The following is a 25114-nucleotide window of genomic DNA, read 5'->3' as shown; positions in this document are numbered from 1 at the left end:
ATAATTTGTTGTATTAAGAAAATGCGCTAATGCATGAAGGGGACCAACGAAGGAAGTAAGACTAACGAAAAAAATAATTATGTTTTTGATTACATTTTATGTCATGAATTAACTAAAGAAAGCAGGTTCTTAATTGATTATATATGTACAACAACAAAGTATGACATAGGATAGAAAGCGATTTGGCACTGCATGCATGATTATATAAAGAGGTTAGCTAATTGACTCTTTAGTGTCAACTTGGATTCTAATGAAGGTGATCAAATTTGTAAAAGTTTACAAGAGTCGAATGATATTTGTTTCTTTCTTCTCCAGATCTGATGGTATTAAGGAGTACTATATATGTTATATATTTTTAAAAAAAGTTTTATACTATGTTCAATCTAAGAATAACTATTTACAAATTATAATCTTGTGAACTGCAGATGTTTATTATATATTGAAAGCTTTTCAAGTCTATTAAAATAATACTTATCATGCAACTATTTTATATAGAATAATTTATTACGTTTTTCTTATTACTTTGGTGAAAAAATCATTTTGGAGGATTAATGTGAAGAAACTACAAAAAAATCTAACCAAAGGTTGCACACGCAAATATCACTATTTCGTTAGCTAGATATATGATCCATCCCCTGATAGATCAGCAATTAGAGAAAATTGATTTGACAAACAAAAGAAGATGATGCTAACTATTATGAAGTTGGAGACAAAATAACAATATAAAGTAAAATAGTTGGGTTTGTTAACAACACAATTAAAATAATAAGCGTAATGGACTTTGTTTTTCAATCGAATTGTCTACAGTATGAAGTTAAGAAGTTAACGAAATTGTTATAAATGTAAGAAATTGAATAATTTGGTTAACATAATAAATATTTAAACGCATGTCCTTTTTGACACTGTTTACAGTCATTAAATTTTTAACTCGGCATTCCGAATATATATTTATGGTAAACATTTTTTCTATATAGTTGAATGTAATTATTTCATTGACCACATTTGGTCAAGTGTTTCCACTTTAAAATAAAATGAACGCGTGAAACAAATATTGGAATATACGTAATACTATATTTACTTGTCTTTCACGAAACAGATTATTTTACAAACAAGACACAAAGATTTCTTAGCAAAAAACAAGACACAAAGAAAGATCCTAATGAATCAACCAGAAAGAAAGATACACACCAACGGGTTTTATCAGAGTACGAATCAGAAACCTATATACATGATTCTATCTCACCCCACAGAGAACAAAACGAAAACAACACTTAAAATACTTAAAATACAATTCACATAATCATCAAGATGATTCAAGCACGTTCCCCACGGATGCGTCTGGCCAACTGAATGTCCCTGGGCATGATCGTAACCCTTTTGGCGTGGATCGCACACAGATTCGTGTCTTCGAACAAACCCACCAAGTATGCTTCGGCTGCCTCTTGAAGTGCGAGTACCGCATGGCTTTGGAACCTTAAATCCACCTGCGTAAAATAGAAACCAGTTCATATATTTCTCCAAACGAAATCCACTAATCACAACAACAAATGAGATCGAAATCACACGAATCACAAAAACTATTAAACGAAGTTGATTGAGAAGAAGTTAGAATAAACCTTATGATCTTGAGCGATTTCACGAACAAGACGTTGGAAAGGCAATTTACGGATTAGCAAGTCGGTACTCTTCTGGTATTTGCGAATCTCACTGTTGTCCTCGACATCAACAACCATTTTAAAACATAGAAAGAAATGATTATTCCAATAAAACAAGAGAAAGAGAAAAGAGAATCTGACCGAAGAGCGACGGTTCCAGGACGGAAACGGTGAGCCCTCTTGACACCACCGCGGTACGGTCTTCTAACAGTTTTCCTCGCCGCCTGAAAAACAGAATCGTAAACTTTAGAAACCCATTATACAAATGACTCATGCAACAACGTAATTCGTGAATCTTAATCTGACTGATACAAAAAAATTAGAAGAAGTTAAGATAAAAAACCTTGGTAGCGAGTTCTTTCCTTGGACCTTTTCCACCAGTAGATTTCCTCGCAGTTTGCTTCGTACGAGCCATTAATTTCTTCGAGAGGATGATGATGATAACCGTCAATAACTTGCGACAGTTTCTTTTGTTTGCGAGAGTTATAATGGGTACAACGTATATGAGATTTCACTTATATAGTGTCCGTCATGTTATAGCGGTTTTTTTTTTTTCATTTTTGATGTGCTTTTTAATTATTAAAAAAGACGGTTATTTGATATTCCAATTTTCGAATTTTTGTAATAGAGGGCTGACGTGGAGATCCTTATAGTCAATTTTTATTGGTTGACTAGTGCGTTGGATAGATGACGTGGTTACTAATGGGTTTTTCTCTCGCTCTGGGCCAGTGGGCTTATCAAATTTTCTCAGGTGAATTTGGTAAAATGATAAAAAAAATTAAAGGCCTAAAATGGAATCTTTTTGCCTTAACTGAGAATTAAAATGGTCAACTCTATAGTATAGAGATTTATTAATTTCTCTATTGTTTTCCATATTTGTCTTTTTTCAATTTGAATATAACACTTCTGGTTTTGCATTATTTTGTGAGTAAAATATTGTATTTATTTATACAATGTTTATTATTTTGCCACGTATATATATATACACTGACATATATAATATTAGAACAAAACTAAGAAAAGATTCACTTCAACACACTAAAAAAAATAATACAAAACAGGGAGAGAGAAATATCTTATAATTCCTTTCTTTAGGAAGACAAACTTTGTATCTTAATAACAACAAGAAAAAAGCACATTAAGCTAAAAATTTCCACTAGTGGAACAAAACAAAAGATAGTGACAAAAAAGTAGAGACAAACGTTACACAAAAGCAAAAGACCCAATGAAGAGCCGAACAAGTTAAATATCAACGAATTAAATAAAGAAATATATGTATAATCTTGGTAATAGAGAAATCCCCAAAATCCCTTCAATTCAATTAATCCCTTCTTTTATATTTTCCTCTCACTTTATCTCTCTCTTTATTTTTGCTTCTTTCGTAGTTTTTCTCTGTACTATTTTGTTTTTGTGTTTAGGGTTTTCTGAATTTGGTCTCCAATTTTTTTCTTCAATCTTTGTCGTCGCTTTCCGATCTGCTCAATCACTCTAACTAGCCGTTGTTTTCCCGCCACTTTCTATCTTCAACCCGATTCGCCGCGTACTATAATCGTCTTTGGATCTGCTTTTGGAATTTTGAAAATTTGAAATTTTTGGTCGGAGAAGTTATGGCGGCAGCGATGAATTCGTCGGAGAAGAAAGATGAGAGCTCTGAGGAGAAGGGAGGTGAGCTTTTGTTCTGTGGTGCTACGGCTTGGGATATCATTGGAAAACGCAAAGGTGCCATGGAAGGTAACTTGGTCTCTCCTACTCGTTTAAGGCCACTCGTCGGAGTTAACATTCGATTCGTCGCCTCTGGTTGCGGTAACTCTCCAATCTCTTGAGGCCTGAGTGTTTGTTTTCTCTCATCTTTGATAATGGAGGAATTGATACTGTTTATCTTTTATAGCTTCGTTTCATTGTGTGGCATTGGACGTTGAAGGTCGTTGTTACACCTGGGGACGCAATGAGGTATGTTCTGATTCCCATTACTTTTTATTTGTCTTCTTCTCTGAAATGAAAATGTGAATGATTTTGGTTTGTGGGAATTTTTTTGATGTTTGTTCAGAAAGGTCAATTAGGTCATGGAGATATGATCCAACGTGATAGGCCAACAGTTGTGTCAGGACTCTCTAAGTGAGTTTGGTGGAGAGATTGATTCTAACTCTTTGTTTGAACATTTACATGGCTGCTAAAGCTTTGAATTGAGCCTTTTTTTTTTTCTTTTTTCTTTATTGAAGGCACAAAATTGTGAAAGCGGCAGCAGGGAGGAGCCACACGGTAGTGGTTAGTGATGATGGACTGTCTCTAGCTTTTGGCTGGAATAAGTATGGGCAGTTGGGTTCGGGTTCAGCCAAAAACGGTATGAAACGCTTTGCATACTTCTGCTTGTGTCTTACCGTTCTAATGGTATGGAATTTGTAAATTACAGGGTTTGTTTCTGTAGAAGTTGAATCGACGCCTCTTCCCTGTGTTGTGTCTGATGAGGTCACAAACGTTGCCTGTGGGGCTGACTTTACAGTGTGGTTATCATCTACTGAAGGAGCCTCTATACTGTATGGTTTCTTACTTTGGTCTAGTCTGTTATTTTGGGTTTTCTTTCGCCTTTAACGGGTCTCATTTTAGTAAGACTTCTTGCTCAGTTTCAGAGTGTTTGTTTGTTTATAGGACTGCCGGTCTCCCACAGTATGGTCAACTTGGTCATGGAACTGATAATGAGGTAACTTAGTTATCTGTGTACTTTAGATGTGCAACTAATGCAATTTCAACTCTTGTTTCTGACGTGTAGCTTATTATCATGATTGGAGGTGTTTCAACCGAGAATTGTTTATGATTATTTGAAACTTCCAAACAAGTTTTTGAGCCCTTGTTTCTTGAAATGTTATGAAAATTTTGCTATGAATCATTTAGTTACTTTAGTCTCCCTGAAATGCTTTTGATGAATAGATTAGGTAAACATGTCTCCATCATTTACTTTAAACCAGGTTACATTGTTTGTGTATCATTTCAGTTCAATATGAAGGATAGTTCAGTTAAACTCGCCTACGAAGCTCAGCCACGACCCAAAGCCATCGCCTCTCTTGCAGGGGAAACCATTGTCAAAGTTGCATGTGGAACAAATCATACTGGTAGAAACCATATTTCTTTCTCTCTCTATCCTAAATCTTTACCTTTCAAGGGAGCTAATTACTCATTCTGATAATTAACATTTCTCTTAATCAGTGGCCGTAGATAAGAATGGATTTGTTTACACGTAAGTAACTTATCTGTTCAAAAAGTTGGTTACTTTGAACATCTGGTCCTTCTATGTGTGTTATGTCTGATGCATCTAATTTTTATATTTTTTCAAACATATCACAGGTGGGGCTATGGTGGATATGGAAGGTTGGTATTAGCTCATGTTTAAGCTTTGTAGATGGAGATTAACTTCCTCCTCCTCATGAGATGTTTGATTACCAATTTCAGGCTTGGACATAGGGAGCAGAAGGATGAGTGGGCTCCTCGCCGTATTGATGTGTTTCAAAGGAATAATGTTTTGCCTCCTAATGCCATTGTTTCCGCTGGCTCTGCAAACTCCGCGTGTACCGCTGGCAAATAACTTTAACCTGAACTGTCTTTTTGCCTCTTGTGTTAGTCTTCTGGTCCTACATTAAAAATTAAATTTAACTTGTTTGGATTTTCAGGTGGAGGACAGTTATATATGTGGGGAAAGATAAAGAACAATGGTGATGATTGGATGTACCCTAAACCAATGATGGATTTAAGGTTTGTCTAAATCAGATTCCACGGATTGATATATTACTTTTGATTTGATGATTAATGTAACATTTTTCTTTCCTCACACAGTGGTTGGAACTTGCGTTGGATGGATTCAGGAAGCATGCATCACTTTGTTGGTGCCGATAGTTCTTGCATAAGTTGGGGTCATGCTCAGTATGGAGAACTTGGTTATGGCCCCAATGGTCAAAAGTATGCCACACCATAACTAACTTTTAGTTTAAAAACCACATACGACTATCATTATAAATCCTATTTCTTTCTCGTTTCAGATCCTCTGCAGCGCCAAAAAAGGTTGATATGCTCGAGGGAATGCATGTAATGGGGTGAGTTCTCAAGTGTTTGCTTCAGAGATAAATTGGAAGTTTTTCTAAATTCATTGTGTATGTTTTTCTGTAGTGTGGCATGCGGTTTTTGCCATTCAATGGTCATAGTCGACAGAACAGATATCGCTGATCGGCTTGAGCAGGTAACAAAAGCAAGAGTCAGTTCTTTTTATTTGAGCCCTCAATAAAAAGTTCAAGATGATGTTTCTTCAAGGTTTGGTATTTCCTCATCTGTTTCCTTACGCTGTTTAATATATCTGCAGCTCGAGATTTACGATGGGAAAGGATCATTAGAAGGTATAATCACAATAATATTAATCCCCTACAGAGTTTAAACATTTCTTGATGTAATTGATTGTTTTGGGCAGAGAGTGTAGAAGAAGTCAAGGAAGAAACTTTGGCACCAAAGCAACAAGCTGCCAAAAGAGGTGCTTCTAAAAAGAGGAAAACATCAAAAGCTTCTGATTCTGAACAAGACAGTGATGAAGATAACAGCGACAAGGAGAAGGAAGTTCAAGGTAGTGACGCAGACAGTGACTACAGTGAAGATGGAGAAGAGGCCAATGGCAAGAAACAGAGCGCTCGTGGGAGAGGACGTGGTCGTGGAGCACGTGGACGCGGCGGCCGCACCAGTAACGGAAAGGCTCCGCCGGTGAAGACCGGTGGAAGAAGAGGAAGGCCACGTAAGTTTTAAAACGACTCTGACTCTAAACCTCGATGTGGTTTCTTTTTAACAGTTTTTGTTTTTTTCTTCACACAATGAGAGGCTAAAAATCACTTTTATTTTTTTCTATTGAACATTTGTTTTAAGCATAATTCCCTGGAGAATTTTTATCGGCCTCTGTATTTTAATGTAAACCACATCGACTGATTTATTTCTAAGAGAGAACATTTTCGATATTCAGAATTCAAAGTTTCTCAGGAAAAGAAAGAAACTGATACGGTTTTGTCCTTAACTGATTTGCGATGACATGAAGCATGTGTTTTGCTGCTTTTTGTCTAAAGCATGTGTCTTTTTGTAATTATTATGTTTTATGCATATAATTCATATAATTCGCTCCTATAATTTGTTATTTACTGAATTATTAATGATTAAAATAGAGTTTTGAAATTTTTGATGCCGTGAAAATGGCAAGATTATTTCTGTCGGTGAGTGCGACAAACATAGTAAATGAGTTTGCACGATTGAGAAATTTGACTTAAGATGGAAGCAATTAGTGATGCTTCTGCTGATTTTTTAATATTAATATAACCATACTTTAGGTTTGGTCTTAAGATTGATCATATTTTTGGTTAAGGTCGTGAAAGGTTTGTTTCAACTTCACACGCAATCTCTGAGTTTATCACTCAAACTTTCTAACATTTCCATGAATTAATTAATAAACCACCTTTACCTCTTAGCTGCCGACTACGGCTTCCTTTGTACGCGTCTTCGTCTGCATTTTAGTATTCGCATTAACTTATGAAAGATACTACAGTACGATCAAAGAAAACAAATTCGCACAGATCAGGCAGTGGAAACTTAATATTTTAATACTGTTTAAATTATAGTATGTATTAGCGAAGAGTTTTTTTTTTTTTTTTTTGGTCAACAGATTATCTTTTTTTTTTTTTTGGTCAACAGATTATCTTTCATCATAAAAAGAACAACAAGTTACACCAAATTTGAGAAAAACCTCCAAAAAATATAACGGTTACAGTCATACAGATCTAGACTAACAGTCTAAACCTGTATTCAAAAGAATAACATGGACTTTACAAAAGAATAAGCCTCCAAAAAGCAAAGTGTTATATGAGACTTAAGGAACTGAGTTAAACATTTTTGTATAACAAATATAAAAATGAAAGATAACCTAAGAACAGATAAGGCAGTGGCTATATATACGACTCTATCACAACGTTAGAATAAAATCATTCACTATCAATTTCGCAGAGAGGTCCACAACAACTTTCCCTTTGTAACTTTTGTCGTAATGCTACAAAACAAAACAAATACATATGCCGCCTAGCTGGCAGTACTGTGGATGTGGCAAATTGTACAGAAAAAAAGGCATTGTCAATATTACAATGAGTAGTGGTTAGGACTTTGATCAGTTTGGTAACAGAGAGATACCCTACACCATTTCCTTTTTTCAATACACCACGAAGTTTCTTTTTCTCTATTGGGCTGGCCCACTATGGGCCTACAAAGCCCATCTGAAACCAATTTGCATATTTCTCGTTATTTTGCTTTCAATCGAATATACACATATTGTAGTCTATAAGATGACTTAGACCATCTCCAATGTATTTCCCTATTTTTAGCTTTATTTCTATAATAGAGATAAGTTTTCTCTATTTTTACTCCAATGTGTTCCTCTATTTTTTCCTCTAAAAAGTTTAACTCTATTTATAGAGAAAAAAATAGAGATTCTCTATTCTCACCTCTATATATAGAGAAAAAAATAGAAATCTCTATTTTAGAGGTGAGAATAGAGGTGGTTGGAGCAAATTTGGCTCTAAAATAGAGTTTAGAAACAAATATAGAAATGGGTTGGAAATGCTCTTAATGGAAAGAAAAGCTTAAAGAAACAACCAGTTTTTTTTAAGTCTTGATACTTTTTACTTACAACACATATCCTTGTCACTATGGCTTACTGCCAAAATAGATTTATGAAACATATTTACGTCTTTAGCCAAATGTGTTTGAGTTTGAGACAATTTAATAAATAAAGTTAATCAACCCCACATATAAAGAAAAAAGTTAATATAACCTCACAAAGCGATCAGAGAGAAAAGAAAGAAAAAAAAGACATGAAGCACATGACAGTCACATGCGTCTTATTATTTTTATAGGTGAACCAACATTATCGACTTGCCATAATTGAATAATCCCCCACTAATTCATTATTTCAATCAATCCAACCGTTATTTTTAGTATAATAATTCCCTTAAAAAAAAAACAGAAAATACAAACAATTTATTTGTGTTAATAACTTGTAGTTTGTATCATCGTTGTTGTAACATCATAAGTTTAACATCTTTTTTTCTTTGTTACTGATAGATGATTTTTTTTTTTAACCCATATGAATGAATTCAAAAACATCTATCTGAATTTGTTACTTCAGCTATATAGTAATTAATTAATACTCATCGGTTAGTAAAAAAAGAAAGAAGAAGAATGAATAAGAAAATGTGACTCACGAGAGAGATCTGACAGTGACAGCGTTATATCGCTTTAATTTGGGCACCTCAACGGACAGAAGAGAAAGACTGGCGGATTCCAAATCCGAGACTTAACCGTATTTTAATGCTTCGCCTTTGAGTTCCGGCTTTGCCTTTTGCTCCAATTTCCAACGACACCACTACTAGTCTAGTCTCTCTGTGTTTGTTTTATTTACTACTGATCCAACACACCAGAAGATAAAACGGTCTGCTTCTTCTAAGAGCCACCAGTCATGGGAAGATCTCCAGCTTCTTCTTGTCTCCGTCTCATCTCTTGCTCCGGCGGTGATGATGCCTCCGATCCTAACTCCACCGCCGTCGAGGTTTTGACATTTTCTCTTTTTTTTTTTTTTTTAAATTGCTTATAGTTCTCGCGATCTCCAATCTCTGTTTCGGATTTTGTCCTTAAATCCAATTTCGTAGATCTTTTGTTTTGCTTCCGTCAGTGTCTGGTCGGATTTTGGCATTACTTAGTTTCTAATTTTGTCTGAATCTTAGGGTTTGGTCTTCATTACTCGTTTGTTTGGTATTACTTAGGGTTTTCGTTTTTTTTTTTTTTTTTGTTTAGCCTGTCTACGAGATCTGTGAGGTTTAATGGTTTTAAGATTGTGTGGAATCAATTTTGTTTTGGATGTAGAACAAGAGCTCTGGTGATAAGCGTGGATGGAGTTTCAGGAAGAAATCTGGGAAACAGCGAGGGTTGATTACTAGTGTAGTCTCTGAAACTGCTCCTGCTTCTAGGACTAGAGAAACTCTTGAATCTGCTCTCCTTAAATCTCCGTCTCCTGATAATAACAATGTTTCTGAAAAGCAGCAGCAGTCATTCTCTGTTGATGAGAAGAAGAGTCAATTACCTGCTGTTACCTATGTGGCTGAACCTGTGGATGAGAAAAAAACACAGTTCGTTGAGGAGAAGACTGAGCTGTCGTCAGTGGAGGAACAGATTGATCACAGAACTGAGGTGTCGCCTGTTATTGTGGAATCAAAAGGGACTGAAACTGAGGAAGATGATTTGATTGGAACTGAATTGCAAGGACCAATTGCTGCTGATGCAGCTAAGATAGAGAAAGATGTTACTTCTGAGGTTGAAATTGCTAGTAAGGTTGAGCCGGAAGAATCTGAAACCGATGATGTGATTATTATCAGTAAAGAAAGTGATGAAAATGTTGATGAGATGCTGGATGAGTCTGTTGTCGTGGTCATCCAAGCTGCTATTCGTGGATTCTTGGTATGTTCTTCTGTCTATTCTTACATAGTAATATTATTAAGGATGTGAAGAAGCTTTCCCTAACTCTGTGGACATGTTAAAGATCTTAACATTTCCCCAACCTGTTGCTGAGGATCTGTCTTGAAAACTATTCTTACTGGAGTGTTGTTAAACTGCAGGCGCGAAGAGAGCTTCTGAGGCGCAAGAAAGTTATTAAACTTCAAGCTGCAGTTCGTGGCCACCTGGTTAGGAGCCAGGCCATGGGATCACTGCGTTGTGTCCAAGCTATTGTCAAAATGCAGGCGATGGTTCGTGCTCGTCATTCCACAAAAGATGTTAGCCGTGTTTCAGCAATCTCGGTAAGGTTTTGAGATGGCTGAATTATGTTACAGTATCATTTTGTTTTCCCTATATAATCTGTGGACCGATATTGTTTATTATTTCAGGATAAGGCGGAAGGAAATGCAGCTGCACAAAAACTTCTCGAAAACAAGTTTGCTAAGCATGTATGTTTTTAAACTTAGTTCTAGTGCATTCTGGCTGATTCAAGGTATATATTATGATAGTTAAACTCAATTCTCTGTTATACTCATTTTATGTTGCATATTGGTTTATAGCTAATGGAGTCAACTCCCAAGACAAAACCAATCAGCATTAAATGTGATCCAACAAAACCTAGTTCTGCTTGGAACTGGTTGGAGAGGTGGATGTCTGTTCCAAAACCTGAGAAGACTTCGAAAGCAGATTTGACAACGGAAGAGCAACAGTTGGAAGAAACACAGAATGTTAAAGTATCACCTCAAGTTGACTTTGTGAACTCAGACTCAACGGTAGAGACCAAAACGGAAGCTGATTTGTCAAGCTATGAAGCAAGTAAGCTAGCAGGTCAGCATGTGGAGCTATCTGAAACAGAAAAAATGAGCCAATATGATTCACCAGAAGCATCAGCGGAGGTTTATTATGACTCAATCCAGTCTCAGCCACTTGCTGCTAAGGAACCAGATTCTTTGCTCGAAGAGCCTGAATATGTGGATGGACAGCTTAAACATTCTTTGAAGCGTAAGGTTAGCAACCCTTCTTTCATTGCCGCACAGTCGAAGTTTGAGGAACTAACTTCATCTACTGGTTCAAACAAAGCAATGACGCTGTCTCCTAAAGATGGTGTTTCGGGTGAAGAAGGCAAAACAGATATAGATTCACACACTACAAACACTAAAAAGGATCACTCTCTGGAAGATGTTACTCCAGCTGAGCTCAGTGGATCCGAGTGTGGCACCGAACTCTCTGTAACTTCTTCTCTTGACTCACTTGAGAAGAAGTCAGACGCTGAAGGTGCAGAGCCCAGGGTAGAAGCTAAGCTTTTAGAGGATGACAGTTTTAAAACAGACCAAGCAGAGTTGATAGAAATTGATGTTAAAGACGCAACGTCATTGGGTATTTTAGAGGACCCTAAGGAGAAAGTTGAGAATGCTAAGGACGAAGTTGAAATCTCAGTGACACAGCATGAATCGGTTGTTAGTACACCAGATTCCAAAAAGAGACGGGCTGAAGATGAATCAGGGCCTCAAGCTTCCACGTTATCTGAGGGAGCTTTAACTCCGATGACAATCACTGAATCTCAGGCAACGCCGGCAAGCCAAGCATCTTCTTCAGTCAAAGCAAGAAAGGGAAAATCCGAAAAGAGTGGTTCGAGCCAAAAGAGGAAAGTTAGCAAGAAAATAACATCAAGCCCGAAACAGGAAATTGGTAGTGGTGAGGCTACAGAACAAGAAGAAGGGAAAGAACAGAAAAGCGTGAGAAGAAATTCTTTTGGGTATGATCAAGAAGCAAGAGAAAGCAGCGGAGGCAAGAACTCTCTTCCTCGGTTCATGCAGCCAACACAGTCGGCGAAAGCCAAGGTTCAAGAACATAACTCACCAAGATCAAGCCCTGATCTTCAAGAAAGAGATGTTGTTTCGGCCAAGAAGAGACATTCGTTGCCTGGTGTTACCAATGGGAAACAAGTTTCTCCTAGAATCCAACGGTCTGCGTCTCAAGCACAACCGGGAACAAAGGGTAAAACAATCGCCTCCTAAGTTTTCTCTGCAATCGCACTCATCGCATTTAGATGCCTTTTAAAAAAAAAAAACTGAACAATGTTTGATTTTGGTTTTGCTTTTTTTTTTTACAGACAGAAAATGGCAGAGGTGAAAGCTGACCCGAGTGTGACAGAAACCGGAGAAGACAAAAAGCTTAGAAGACTTTCGGTGTTTCGCAAAAATTCGATTATTGGTATGTTTTTTCAGGACAACAATCCTTAACTCTAGTTTCAAACGACCAAAAGTGACAGAAGTGCAGAGGAAGAACGAAGAGTGGAGGATAGTCTCTTTGTATAGAATCGTTTTTTTCTTCTTTCTTTATAAAAAAAAATTGTTTGATTTTTGTGGCTAAAGGATTTTATTTGATTTGGTTTGGTGTTGGTTTTTTCGGACATAACCTCCTCAACTGAAAATGAAGCTTGTCGTGAACAATGGATTATGACTTCAATTTTAAAAGTCGTGTAATAATATCTTCTTGGTTATTGTTTCACTTTCCTCCCAAAAAAATTCTCCTTTGTGGTGTACAATTCTTAACACAAAAAGAACATGATTTTTCAGTTAAAACGATGGACTATTTTATAACTTCAAACCAAAAACCATCTAAATGGCAAAACCTAAGTGATAATACTCTAATTATCATTATCTCCTAATTTATACGAACCCTTAACAATTAGTCTACACTTCAATACAAATTTGACGTAATAAAAAGCAATTAGTTGGCAAACATAAAAAACAAGTTCGTGGGATTGTCGGATGATAACTAAGAGTCAACGAAACTGGCTGCTATTGACTTTGTTCCAAAACAAAAATCAAGCTTTCCATAGGGGTCGTTTTGTAAATATACTAAAGTAGTGGATTATCTGGAAAAAATTGGAAAACTTTGAGGGGGTACGGCTGCGAAGACACGTGTATAAAGGCGGAGGAAAGAAAAAATCTGAGGACAGATAAAATGACGATGGTGACCATAAGAAGAAGAGCCCAGAGGATCTAGGGCTTCACAATCGCTTCCATCTCTCAACTCTCTCTCTCGACGGATTTTAGCTTGCAGATGTTTCTTCTCCTCTCTGGGATTCATCATCTTCTCTTCTTAAATTCTTCCTCTTTTCCTGAAAAAAGTTAGGGTTTTTTGATAACTTGGGATGAGAATAATGATGATGATGATTGGTGCTTCAATCTAAGAGTAAATTCACGAGATTTTAAAAGGGTAATTGGACCTTCCTGAATCAAAAAGAATTGATTTTTAGATTGAAAAAAGAAGTGAGAGTTTCTGTAACTATGAGGGCATTGCACAAAAGGGTATCTTGGCCACCAGATTTTAAACTTTGTCAGGTAAAATGGCATTGCTGTTCATTGTATTGAAGCTTTCCTGGAATATGATTGATGTTTGTTTTAGTTCCCTTTCTATATCTTCCTTAAATTGGCTGATTGCAAATGATACGATAACTAGAAACTTGAGGAAAATGCTCTCTGTGATTTGATTAGTTTTTCTCTGTGATATGATGATTCAACTGGTTTTTGTATTCTCTTATGTCCCTTTAGTTGTTTGATATATTGAGTTATCTTGCTTAGTCATTCATGATTTGAGACTTTGATTGTTTACTGTGTGTATTATACTCTGTTTTTGAATTTATATTTTACTTGCAACTTTACTAGTTATTGGGAATCCGTGTGGAACCATGGTGACAAACCTGCCAATCACTTGTCTCGAGCTCTTGGACTTGGAGGACATACATATAAAATCTGCATTTTTGTTCTTTTAATCTATATTTGCATCATAGTCTAAATTGTTTGCCCATTTTTGGTTCTTTGGATAAGGGGCTAATCATGAGATACATCCAGTTCCATCATGGCATACTCACGAGATCAATGTAGTCAAGTAGTTCAGTGGTGAGGTATGAAAGAGAACGAACCAAGAATAATGAGTGATGTCCAAAGGGTTTTGGCTATCTTCAACAAAGTATTCGGCATGGTGAATCGTTATACATTCACACACTCTTGAATACTGTCATTTGCATACTTTGTGCTGATGGAAAATACTTTGGTAAGTTAGCTTGGAGACGATTCGTTGTCCAGCTCTGTTGCTTACTGGGAAGGGAGAGGAGTAGGAGGATGCTACAGAGAGGAACGTCACCATTTTCATTTTTTTCATGTATACATGGTTTGAAAAGTAGTTGATTAGTTAGGCTGTTCTGGATTATGAGGTCATTGTCTTATACGTTACCACATTGTTTGTTTCTTTCTTTACTTAAGCTTTTTCAAACAACCAGGATTCTTGTAATACGTTAATGCTTACAAGCCCTTGTTGACTTTTTTTGGACTGTATATTTGAGATAACTGGTCCAATGGTAATTATTCATGTTTGCTGTATATTCATATTTTGTGTGTAGTGATTCCTGACTCTAACTAGCGTGATATGATCAAGATTCTCTAAGGATTTTGTTTACATGTCAATTGATAATGTGTTTCTCATGTTGAACAGGTACGGCTATTCATATCAGAGGATTCACCTTCACAAGTTGGATCAGAGTCTCAAGATCACCTGCAAGCAAAGTCACCGTTGGCTTCCCATCCAAGTGATGATAATCTACCACCTGGTTTTGGTGGACCTCTTTCCGCGAATCAGTCCCAGATTAAGTTATCAGACATCCCAGTAATAAAGTGGAAATCCTCTGTCCGGGTAAGCTCTCAGATCGCACTCCTTAAGCCTTTTTTTAGTTAGAATCATCAAATTTTGAAAGTACTAATTCCATTTCCCCCAAAAAGCCAAGATATTTACAGTTATAGTTTACATATGTATATATATATATACACATATATTTTCCTCTAGTCCTTTAAGTTGGATAAGGTCACATTTGGTAAATATAGTGGTAAGGTGCTCTTGGTTGGGTTACCCATGTAGGATTGTATTTCTTGTTAATCTAGTTGAGGATGTTCATATATTCAACCCTTACGATAGTGCCGCTAATACTGTAGATAACATGTGCTTTTGCAGATTCTGCTAGATGAGGAATGGAGAGTGGTTGCAGGGGACGAAAGCAAAGAAGTGGAGGTCCAAAATCAGAGGGAATTGAGAGTTCTTGAAGCATTTTATCCTGGCGCATCATCTATTCCTCCAAAGTCCGTATCTAACCCCTACATATTCTTCCAACACACATTTGCATCCCTTTTACTTCTTTTTTTGACTTGGGACTTTTCTTAAAGTCAAATCTGCAGCCCTTCGGTTCCAGCTGATGTTGAGAACCATCATGATGATCAGCAAACCATTGTCATACCCATCCTACCTGTAGAAGACGATGACATAGCGATGGATTCAGCATCTGATTTCCCAACCCAATCTGGCGTGGATGTGGGAACAGATCCATCAATAACGGATGAGAATACATCAACTTCTTCAATCCTCCCTGCAGGGCCAGAGATAATGGCTGCATTATCTGCAATCTCAAACAGCAAAGAACAAGGCAGCAGCATGATCGACCAAGATCTGCTTATTAAAATCCTAAGCAACCCTAAGTTGGTCGAGAATCTTGTTGCAAATTCTGGCAGTGCAGGTTCAGTTTCCTCCAACGCAGGTAGCCTCTACCCATCTTCAACACATGAAGCCAATGGAGTAGTAACTACAGCACCTACTTACTCAAATGGACAATTTTACCCTCAGCCATCCATAACCCATATTCCTCCCATGGCGTATACTCCTCTAGACCAACCAAACTATGGAGCACCTCCAGCAAGAGATGCTAGTTATTACAAGAACCTGATTCAGCAACATGGTGGGGATAGACAAGAAATGCCGCCAGTTCAACAACATCTTGGTTATCGTTACAACCTCCAACCTGGAGGACCTAACCCGGAGATGGTAAATAGCAATAATAATAACCAGAGGCCAAGGGACTCAAAACCCAAGATAATGAAGCCTTGCATGTATTTCAACAGCACAAGGGGTTGTCGCCATGGAGCCAATTGTTTGTACCAGCACGATGTTACTACACCTTACCAGCCGAGGAATCTAAACAATGGTAATATCAACACTTCTGAGATGCAGAATGCAAAAAGAATGAGATTTGACAGAGACTGATGCAGAATTAGCATACCACACATGCTCTTTGCCTCTTGGTGTGAGAGCTTGTTGTTTAGCAGCAGAGCAATTTTTCTCTTTTCTCTTGTCTGATTTTGCTGCTATATAAGTTTTATATACATTTGAAATCATATCTTTGTTTTACGCCACAAATGTAGAATTAATCAGCGAGTATCTTTTGGCTCACCAACACAGTAGTAATTATACTATATCCCTAGCTTTCTTGAGATGGTTTTCGACACTTTATCTTTATCATTGTGCAGAAAATAGAGTAAAATCTTCCCACGCTATGACCCTTAATCTAAAGACAACAATGTAGGGAATAATTGTTTGCCTTTTGATCTCATACTGTCTCAACTACTGATTCATTCATCACTCTACTACATATATGAATATAGTTTAGTTTCAGGTCTCAAATGGGAACAACAAATCAAATGCTACAACAAGATGGTTTCTCCTCTACCAGTTCGAGAGAAGAACAGTTTCTTACTCTCTTTTTTTTCTTACAAATCAGCAGGAGATCATTTTTATATTGCTACATTTACGAAACAGAAGTTTTAAGATCGTTAATGCCTGCGCTGTTCAAAAGCTTCATCCCTTCTTCACTCATCTGCTGGACCTCTGTTGGCGACAGTATCCTTATGCACCTAACGCATCCCACAAACTCTCTGCACCAGTTTATGTAAGGAAACTATTGTAAGACAGAAAGTGAGGTGAAGTTAATGTATTCACAAGACAGTGAGAGAGAGACTTACTCCCATGGATCATCTCCTACAAGTAGAACATCACTCTCATAATCAACATATACAAGCTTCCAACCCGAGCTTTGTGGCTGAGTGAGTAGTCCTTCCAATCCAAACATGCACTCGATTGCAGATTTTAGCTCCTTGTAGTCTTTGAAGCTTGTGACATCAATTGACCTCCCGACTGACCCGGTTTTTTGAACCTGCCAAGTCAAAACATTCCCCAAACCGCAAAGTTTAATGTCAGATTGTGACACCAGAAAATGTACTCTTTGTGGAAGGAATGAGAGAGATAATCTTTTTACCTTCGTGTAGGTTCGGACGCGGGGTGTTGCAATTTTCTTCCATGATGAGCCTTTACTATTTTGCAGCAGACTACTATCATCAAAATCAACATTGCTTGAAGATGTACCAGTCCCTCCGGAATTATCTGGAAAATCTTGACGAGAGAAGGCCTGTGAGTCTGCAAAGCTAGCTGATGTGATCTGTGACTGGACATCTTGAGCAAAGCTAGTGTTGTTGTTTCCAACCAAACAACTAGAAGGGTGGTTCTGGAAATCAGTTTCCTTGATGGCACAGAAGTCATCAAGAACTGTGTTTGAGAGTGGAGGATCTAGAATGTTGCTGGTTGTGCTATTACTCATACAAATATTCTGACTAGCATAAAGGTCCTGCTGCATCAAGGGACTGAACTGGTCAAACTTGAGACCGTTCAACTGATTGTCCCACACATCGTGAAACACTGGTGAATTTGTTGAATCCGGTAACCCAACAGCTGAAGAATCCTGGGAGGATAGCATAAATGGTTGCTTGTATGATCCGGCAAGAGACTGGAAGGAAGAGACTTGTGATGTCAGCTCATCAGTTTCCAGGAAAGAGAATCCATTTATTGGATCAGACTGTGGTGGGTAAATCTGTTGACTAATGTCAAGACATGGATCAGCTTGTACAGGAGACGAAGCACCCGGTTTCTGAAGTAGCTGATTAACCTTTTCCTCATTACACACTGTGGATGTAGTCGCCTGGCTTGCCTGTTCCATTGACTGCTCAAGTCCATGCTCGACTCTACCAGAGCTGCAGCCAGAGAGTGTGGAGTTGTCAGGCTTTGCAGGAGCACTCATACTCTGTGACAGATTCTGTTCTTGGCCACTCGAATTAGAAGCAGATGGGTTCACTGTTAGCTTGTTTTGTGGCTGCAACATCTCAGATTTCCGGCTCATCATCATGGGTTGCTGCATCTTCATATCTCCTAGCAAACCTCCATGGCCCATTACAACATTCTGCTGCATCTCAGACATGAAAGATGGTACATTTTGGTTGTTGTGAGGCCTCATCATCATTTTCATAAGCTGCTCCGAAGCCATATTAGGGAATGATGCGTAAGGCATAATCCCGTTCGCGGAATCAGGAACACGTATAAGTGGCCGTTTTATCAAGCTACCCCATTCGGTTTCGCCCGCTGCATATTTCATAACAAAAGTTTAAGGCTACAAATCTCATGTCAAGTTCACAACAAGGCACACTTTCTTTTACTCACCAAAGTAAGATGGATGGAGCTGACGTTTGAGTCCTGAGGTCAGAGAAGGAAAAATGAAGAGACTTTCAGGTGTTTCGATATCCCATGGACTGACCCGAGTAGGCTTATCATTACATCCAGGCTCATCCCATTCCACTTGAAGGTTACGCCACTTAGAACCAGGCCATCTCAACGGATCCAGATCACTGATTCCAACAATGGTTCCCATGTACCTAAATACACAACCAAGAAATGGATAAGTGAACAACCAAATTTGATCAGTAAAAACAGAAAGATTGCAGTTTACAGATAACTTACCTTCGTTTCCCGGAATCTTCAGTTTCAAACATCATTCCAAACCTCATACCAACTGAGAGCTGAGACCCACATATAGCCTTACGGTACTTAGCTAGAGGAATCACAAACTCTGCTGGACAAGCTCTGAGAACAAACACCATGAGTTACGTTAGAACTAGGAAGATATTTTATATCATTGACAATTGAAGAAGCTTTTGAGCTAACCTTGGATTATAGAATATCAAGAAAGGAGTGCGGTTTGCAGTTGCGTGCGCAGCAGCAGCAAGAACACCGATGTGCATACTATCCGCTGAGAGAACTGATGAAGGAAGTGCTGTTTGTTGGCGATTGGCACGCCTCACACCGACCATCAGTTGCGACTTCTCATCCCTTTTGGCACATTTTCAAAAAGCGAACAACAGTCAGAACCAATATGACTCAGTAGGCAACAGTAGATTCATAAACCGGCTTTTCAAGATTTTTAACCTGATGAACAAAACAGAATCCCCAGCTCTCAATCTTTTTGATCCAACAAACAAACTCCATCCGGTTGTTAGGAGATGTCTCTTTGGTTGCCCTGAAAATGTAAGCAGGAACTGAGCTCAATACCAACTCAATCTAAGCAGAGAAAGAGACAAATCTAGTGGTTTTACCTCGATAGATATGGCGAAATGTCCAAGTATTCTCATGGAGATCTCGAACTACAAGCTCTTGCGTTGGCGGCTGTGCTGTGTAGTCCTATAATGTATTAAACATAACATTAGCAGCAGTTAAAGCAAAAGGAACATATGTTTATTCCTGAGGAAAAGAGATACTCACTAATGGTGGAAATAGCTTCTCTGCAGCTCTACGTGGCACGGAGAAACCTCCATGTGTGCTTGTGTCACTTGCAGTAAGTGTTTTGCAGAAAAACTCAGTCGGGTGCTTACTTCCTCCTCTTAACATCCCAAAATCTGGTACAGGGAACACATCTCTCTCCTGATGCACAAACCATTCAAACTTATTCGACTTCAAAATATTAAATGAAATAAAAGGAAGTGGCTAGAATCGAAAACTTACAGAGTGAACTGGTTGAAGACTCATCTGAGCATAGATTTCGTCACTGTCTTTGTCAGCCTATCAAATGAAACAAAACAATTGCCAACAAAAATCAAAACTGGTTGCAATATGTTTGGATATGAAGCAAATGAGAAAGATTGGCTTACATGAAGAGTAACATTATGGACTTGACACATCAACTGAGATGGAAGGTTTGGGTAGTTAGGAACTTGTGTTGTTGCTGACCTTCTGGTTGAAACAGCAACCTAAGTCAAAAAGTAAACAGAATAATCAAAACTTTAAACCAAGAGCTTACAAGATCTAAAGAAGTACAATGTGTTTGTTCTTTCTTTAAGACACACAAAGTTACCTGCTCGCTATGACCTTGTGAGAAGTAATACACTAAGCTCCCAACTTGAGGGAGACACACCAAAGGGCCTGCACAAGCGTGCCATAGCTCCGAGTTTATTACCGGCTTTCTTGTTCCTGAATATGTTTAAAACCAAATTTCAGGGGAAAGTAACAAGATTTCAATATGTCATTGGCATAAAGCATGTAACTTTTTGTTATCTCAGTTTATTGTCAAAAAGGGAATTTTTTTGTAAAAATCTTGAGGAAGAAAGAAGATGATGAAAACCTGACTGGTCCTTCAACAGCTTCATCTCTTCAAGCAGAGTAGATTGAGATGTTGTTGTTGTTGTTATTGTTCCTCCTCCATTAACCAAACAACTTGTTTTCATCTTGTCTTCAACACAAGACAATGAAGCCATCATACAAAGAGATTGTTCAATGATCTGTTGGTCTCTCCCACACTCAACACTAGGCTTTGGCAAGACTCAGGTTATTATTTTCTTAACAAAGTCTTCATTTTTATTTTTTTTAACACAAGAAGAGACAAAAGAGCTCTACTGAGCAAAGAGGCTACAAGAAGATAAATCCAGGAAAAACCAAAAGAATTAAAGACAAAGCCATTTCATGGAATCTGGTTTTTTTTGGTTAAAGAAAACTCCAAATTCGAAGGACAAAAACCCTTACACATGACAAAAACAGAGTGGGAGAGATTAAAGAACATACAAAAAGGGACTACACACAGACAAGCATGTCTCTCTTGTGGGGCTCTTGCCTCTCCTCTTTCTCTCTCTCCACTCTTCTTTTCTCAGACTAAATTCGACCCTTCAATGAAGAAGAGAAACCAAAGGTCCCATCATGAAACCACAGTTTCTATCTTTGGTTCCGGATGCAAACAAGAACAAGAAGAAATGGAGAGAGAGAGACAAAAAGCTTTTAACAAAAAAAAATAAATAAATAACTTTGGTTTCTTTTTATTATTATCTCTCTGAAAAAACCAACATTTTTCTTCTTCTCTCTCTCTCTCTCTAGGAGTATATGAGTATTATAAATGTGTATGTATAGGTTTTATTTTGCTTGGAAATGGGAAAGAGTGTGCATGCTCTTATCCTGCGCTTAAAACTTTCTGTATATGGCGATGCCGTTGCAGCTTTAGACTCTTCAAACGAATAATATTATATTTTTATTTGTTTCCCCATTAATTTTTAAATACATTTTTCATATATTTATATGTCTCTATTAATTAATTAATGTAGTTTACGTCAAAAATTTAATAAAGTAGAGTAAGCACACGTAATCTCTGATACGCACAGAAACGTAGTTGAATGTACAAGTACTTTCAATGCTTATGTTATAAGGCAGATAATAAAGCTTATAATAAGTACCATGAGTGAATATTATTTTAAAAAGTGTCCTCCTTTTTCAAGAACTTTGGTTGATTTTGTAATCGGGAAAAATATAAAATGTTTTTGATTATATAATAAACTAAAACTGCTGATTAAATACTTTATGACAAAGGAGGATTCTTTTTTAGTTGCAATAATATATACTTTTCTCAAAATGTTTTTCTTTTTCTGCTGAGATTTGGAAAAAGAGATGTGAGTGGTGAGACTTTGGGAGATCTAATAGAAGGTGCGTATGATAGGAGAGAATGTCAAAGTAGCGTATATTAGCACGAAGCCTAAAGAGGTTACGGGAGGAAGTGTATCTTCCAACCTTTTGCCCCGGTGTTCTTTTTCCTTTCCAAGTTAAGGACTCAAAAAACGTTTTCTTTCTTTGGTTAGCAAAAGCTATTTTGATATTTGCAATATATGGGTTATAGAGGTTAAAGAAGATTAAATATTATTTAGTTTAAAAAAAGTACTATTGTATTGTTTATATATACTTAAGATCACCTCCAAATAAATTGAAAGGACCTTCGTAAAATATATTTGTATGATTGTATCTACTACAGAAAAAAAGGAATATCTTGGTTCTGTACACCTGTCAACATACTTTGTCTCACTAATATCTAATACTTTAAACCACATGTGTAATTATGTGTGATTGTGTATAGTGTGTACCATACATCTTTAGACTTTTTAGTTACATTTACACATCTTTAGTTTGACCTTTCCATTGTTTTCTTGCGACGAAATAATTGACATGCAGTCATTGTATTATATTGTATGATATGAAACCATAACACTTTCCATATCATTACTTATCAATGATACACATTAAAATCGCTTTCCTTCATGTAATTACTCGTAAACTTAATAACAAATGAGCATATTTAATTTTTCGGATTGGTACACAATACACATTATCAAATACTATTAGAGAAAAATAATCAAACATACTCCCTCTGTTCCTGAAAGAATGATATTTTGGGTTTTCACACAATTTAAGAAAAAGTAAAATTTATATTTTTTAATTATTTTTTATTATTTTAATAATGTTAATTCTACTTCTCTCCTCCTTCTATTGGTCTCAAATGAAAGTAATAATGATGTTTCTACAAAACATCAATCTTTGTGGAACAAGATAAAAAACCAAAACATCAAACTATGAGGAACGGAGGGAGTATTATAATTCATAAGTGGATATTAGCATCCTTATCATATAACATCTATATTTTTTATTTTTTACCGCAATCATATATATAACATCTATATAAACATAACTACTTATTCTTATACTCTTTTATCGCTAGAAAATATTGTATATATTTCAATCAAAGGATCTCCAATCAAATGAGCGGAATTTGCTGTTGGCAACACATTTTGACGAACAGTTAAAATGTATTAAGGGGTGCTTTTGATGATAATGGAAAAACTCCCATGTCCGTTGCCAAGATTCAAGATAATGAAATCTTTGGAACAAATAGTCATTACGTTTAACGAGGAATAACGTCACAACGATGAGGTTTACTTAAGAATTTTATCATCCTTATCATTTGTTTTCTCTTGTATCATTTGTGATAATGCCTTTAAATCTTCATTGCTCATAACAATTTAAAACTCCCACCATACAAAATTTATCCCCATCCAAAGAAAAGGATATATACCAATCAAGTGTATGAAATTTATCAATAATTAATCCGAATCCTAAACATTATTTTGTCTTATGTAGATTGGAAACTTATAAAAACAAGAATAAGAAAAAAAAAAGAAGAAAAAAAAAAAGTGAGAAGGAAAAGTGATCAAAAGCATTATTTGGTGCTTTTGCGTCTGAAAATTTTGACCGCTCGGCACGCGTGAAGTGGACGGCAAATCAATGGTTGAGTAAGAGAGAAAGAGGAGGCGTACATTAGCGAACGTACTCTCGACACGTGTATTTTAATGTTTATTTGTGTAAATGATTTTTGGACAGACACGGCGCCGTTTCTACGCTTCACAGTTCACATCCTTACCTAGCTCTCCTCTCTCCTGCCAAAGTAAAAAAGCAAGATCGATTCCTTATTATTCCCATAAGAAAACAGTTTCTTAATATTTTTACTTACCGCCATTAGATTTGCTTTCTTAAATCATCACAAAAAGTAGTATACGTCATATTGGTGTAACATAATATAAATATAGTGGTTCAAATCTTATATAAATCGTAGTAATTGAAAAAAGAAAATGTGGCTTTTAACAGTAACAGAAGAACAAGTAATGTAAAATGGAGATATAACATGAAGTATAATTGGAAAGAAAAATAAATGCAGTGGAACAATAATTGATTAGCAACCTAAAAATGTATAATACGTAGTGAAATTTTAACTAACTTTTGGCTAACCAAAAACATCTATGTTGGTTTTAATATTTTAATGTTAAGTTGAAGATATATTTAACCCGTGTGACCCATTTTGAAGAAACTATATCTATATGTAATAATAATACGAAAATCAGGTAATGCTTGGAGAAATAAGTACACGTCACATTCCAAATTTATGAAAATTCTATTTGATTCTTTCGCCAAGTAACCCACTCCAACTAAAATATCATGCCATCTTCGTGATTATCATATTCTTAACCGTTCAAATTCTTTTCTCTATTTTCTCATTCCATTTTAAATTCCCTTTTTACGTGTTTGTGATTCTTGTTATTAAAATCGATCAGAAAAAAAAAAGAACGGATTTCGATAAATAAAGGTCGCAAATACTAACTGTTTGGGGTTCATTAGGATTTGTGTCCTTAAAATTAAGTAGCTTTGGAGTTTGGACTATTTTATTAAGTGCCTACCTGCTATTGCTGAGGGCACATTAAATAAGTTCATCAATTAATTAGTATTCCCTCCGTTTCGTTTGAGTTGTCGTTAAAGGTTTTCTCACACAAATTAAGAAAAATATTAAATTTTCTGTTTTACCCTTTATTAATATATTTTATAAAAAAATTTATTGGCCGAAACATTAAAACAGTAAGGATAAAACTGGAATTTTCATAAAACATTTGCATCGAAAAACTAAAACGACAACTATTATGAAACAAAATTTTAACTCGATAAGTAAAACGAGATGGAAGGAATAATAAACAAACAAAATAAAAATGTTTTTATTACCAAATACTAGATAAAAGGTTAAATTGTCTTTTTGCCTCATAAAACGGAGTTTGCAATAATAGCCAATCCCTAGACGACACGTGATGTTCATCGAGAACGCTTCATAACGGCATGTGCCTTCTCGCACGCATCTATGTGGATCGATGATTTTTGATCGGACGGTCCATATTCAACGACGTAAGAATCGAGTCACACGCGCTCTTTCACGCCGTTCAACGCCTTCGTAATTCTCACACGTCCTCTCTCTACTTCCCTAGGATCTCTCCTGACCGTCGATTTCGTACACGTGTCACCCATGCGAACGATTACTATTTTCGTAACACGGCGTCGTTTTAAGAGTCACGACCACGAGT

At 36.7% G+C, this 25114-nt stretch overlaps 5 protein-coding genes across 8 annotated transcripts; 3 read left to right on the top strand and 2 right to left on the bottom strand.

Annotated features, from left to right (window-relative positions):
* Positions 1-1138: 1138 nt before the first annotated feature.
* On the bottom strand, positions 1139-2501 carry LOC9329140 (histone H3-like 2). The gene is made up of 4 exons (XM_021014028.1): positions 1999-2501; positions 1797-1879; positions 1617-1707; positions 1139-1484 (listed from the first exon to the last, which is right to left on the bottom strand). Exons 1-4 carry the CDS (start codon positions 2068-2070, stop codon positions 1314-1316), a joined length of 417 nt encoding a protein of 138 aa, XP_020869687.1. The 5' UTR covers positions 2071-2501; the 3' UTR covers positions 1139-1313.
* A 434-nt stretch (positions 2502-2935) lies between these two features.
* LOC9329139 (protein RCC2) lies at positions 2936-6644 on the top strand. The gene is made up of 16 exons (XM_002893032.2): positions 2936-3458; positions 3544-3605; positions 3703-3770; positions 3875-3996; positions 4066-4189; positions 4302-4353; positions 4645-4762; positions 4857-4887; positions 4995-5018; positions 5100-5224; positions 5318-5399; positions 5481-5603; positions 5684-5737; positions 5811-5880; positions 6001-6034; positions 6106-6644. Exons 1-16 carry the CDS (start codon positions 3263-3265, stop codon positions 6429-6431), a joined length of 1611 nt encoding a protein of 536 aa, XP_002893078.1. The 5' UTR covers positions 2936-3262; the 3' UTR covers positions 6432-6644.
* A 2264-nt stretch (positions 6645-8908) lies between these two features.
* On the top strand, positions 8909-12716 carry LOC9329138 (protein IQ-DOMAIN 32). The gene is made up of 6 exons (XM_002893031.2): positions 8909-9264; positions 9579-10169; positions 10328-10507; positions 10595-10654; positions 10766-12203; positions 12319-12716. The coding sequence occupies exons 1-6, from the start codon at positions 9175-9177 to the stop codon at positions 12336-12338; spliced, it is 2379 nt and encodes a 792-aa protein (XP_002893077.1). The 5' UTR covers positions 8909-9174; the 3' UTR covers positions 12339-12716.
* Positions 12717-13156: 440 nt separating this feature from the next.
* LOC9326419 (zinc finger CCCH domain-containing protein 6) lies at positions 13157-16525 on the top strand. 3 transcript variants are annotated; one of them, XM_021011338.1, is made up of 5 exons: positions 13157-13555; positions 13880-14571; positions 14706-14903; positions 15219-15343; positions 15428-16525. In XM_021011338.1, the coding sequence occupies exons 2-5, from the start codon at positions 14569-14571 to the stop codon at positions 16296-16298; spliced, it is 1197 nt and encodes a 398-aa protein (XP_020866997.1). In that variant the 5' UTR covers positions 13157-13555; positions 13880-14568; the 3' UTR covers positions 16299-16525. The 3 variants fall into 3 exon arrangements, with proteins under 3 accessions (XP_020866997.1, XP_020866996.1, XP_020866995.1); XM_021011337.1 differs by lacking the exon at positions 13880-14571 and having other exon boundaries at positions 13158-13555; positions 15440-16525; XM_021011336.1 differs by lacking the exon at positions 13880-14571 and having other exon boundaries at positions 13158-13555.
* An 89-nt stretch (positions 16526-16614) lies between these two features.
* LOC9329137 (auxin response factor 5) lies at positions 16615-21356 on the bottom strand. 2 transcript variants are annotated; one of them, XM_021011335.1, is made up of 14 exons: positions 20967-21348; positions 20530-20637; positions 20263-20378; positions 20060-20158; positions 19914-19970; positions 19674-19832; positions 19508-19592; positions 19341-19431; positions 19080-19244; positions 18876-18998; positions 18579-18790; positions 17347-18500; positions 17054-17244; positions 16615-16966 (listed from the first exon to the last, which is right to left on the bottom strand). In XM_021011335.1, exons 2-14 carry the CDS (start codon positions 20630-20632, stop codon positions 16840-16842), a joined length of 2682 nt encoding a protein of 893 aa, XP_020866994.1. In that variant the 5' UTR covers positions 20633-20637; positions 20967-21348; the 3' UTR covers positions 16615-16839. The 2 variants fall into 2 exon arrangements, with proteins under 2 accessions (XP_020866994.1, XP_020866993.1); XM_021011334.1 differs by having other exon boundaries at positions 20530-21356.
* Positions 21357-25114: the final 3758 nt, after the last annotated feature.

This window comes from Arabidopsis lyrata, assembly GCF_000004255.2.
Source record: "Arabidopsis lyrata subsp. lyrata unplaced genomic scaffold ARALYscaffold_1, whole genome shotgun sequence".
In the NCBI taxonomy this organism is placed as follows: Eukaryota; Viridiplantae; Streptophyta; class Magnoliopsida; order Brassicales; family Brassicaceae; genus Arabidopsis; species Arabidopsis lyrata.
Note: the sequence above shows the minus strand (reverse complement) of the source record. Positions and strands in the feature narration are given on the sequence as shown.

Excerpts from the sequence above, each read along its gene's own strand:
- LOC9329140 (XM_021014028.1), bottom strand. The coding sequence starts at position 2,070 with ATGGCTCGTACGAAGCAAACTGCGAGGAAATCTACTGGTGGAAAAGGT. Across the intron at positions 1,880-1,998 it reads GGAAAGAACTCGCTACCAAG|GCGGCGAGGAAAACTGTTAG; the intron begins GTTTTTTATCTT and ends TCTGTTTTTCAG. Across the intron at positions 1,485-1,616 it reads AAATCGCTCAAGATCATAAG|GTGGATTTAAGGTTCCAAAG; the intron begins GTTTATTCTAAC and ends TATTTTACGCAG.
- LOC9329139 (XM_002893032.2), top strand. The coding sequence starts at position 3,263 with ATGGCGGCAGCGATGAATTCGTCGGAGAAGAAAGATGAGAGCTCTGAG. Across the intron at positions 3,997-4,065 it reads TTCGGGTTCAGCCAAAAACG|GGTTTGTTTCTGTAGAAGTT; the intron begins GTATGAAACGCT and ends TGTAAATTACAG. Across the intron at positions 5,881-6,000 it reads TCGCTGATCGGCTTGAGCAG|CTCGAGATTTACGATGGGAA; the intron begins GTAACAAAAGCA and ends ATATATCTGCAG.
- LOC9329138 (XM_002893031.2), top strand. The coding sequence starts at position 9,175 with ATGGGAAGATCTCCAGCTTCTTCTTGTCTCCGTCTCATCTCTTGCTCC. Across the intron at positions 9,265-9,578 it reads CTAACTCCACCGCCGTCGAG|AACAAGAGCTCTGGTGATAA; the intron begins GTTTTGACATTT and ends TTTTGGATGTAG. Across the intron at positions 10,655-10,765 it reads AAAACAAGTTTGCTAAGCAT|CTAATGGAGTCAACTCCCAA; the intron begins GTATGTTTTTAA and ends ATTGGTTTATAG.
- LOC9326419 (XM_021011336.1), top strand. The coding sequence starts at position 13,502 with ATGAGGGCATTGCACAAAAGGGTATCTTGGCCACCAGATTTTAAACTT. Across the intron at positions 13,556-14,705 it reads CAGATTTTAAACTTTGTCAG|GTACGGCTATTCATATCAGA; the intron begins GTAAAATGGCAT and ends CATGTTGAACAG. Across the intron at positions 14,904-15,218 it reads AGTGGAAATCCTCTGTCCGG|ATTCTGCTAGATGAGGAATG; the intron begins GTAAGCTCTCAG and ends GTGCTTTTGCAG.
- LOC9329137 (XM_021011334.1), bottom strand. The coding sequence starts at position 20,665 with ATGATGGCTTCATTGTCTTGTGTTGAAGACAAGATGAAAACAAGTTGT. Across the intron at positions 19,593-19,673 it reads AGAAGCTATTTCCACCATTA|GACTACACAGCACAGCCGCC; the intron begins GTGAGTATCTCT and ends AATACATTATAG. Across the intron at positions 18,501-18,578 it reads GCTCCATCCATCTTACTTTG|CGGGCGAAACCGAATGGGGT; the intron begins GTGAGTAAAAGA and ends TGAAATATGCAG.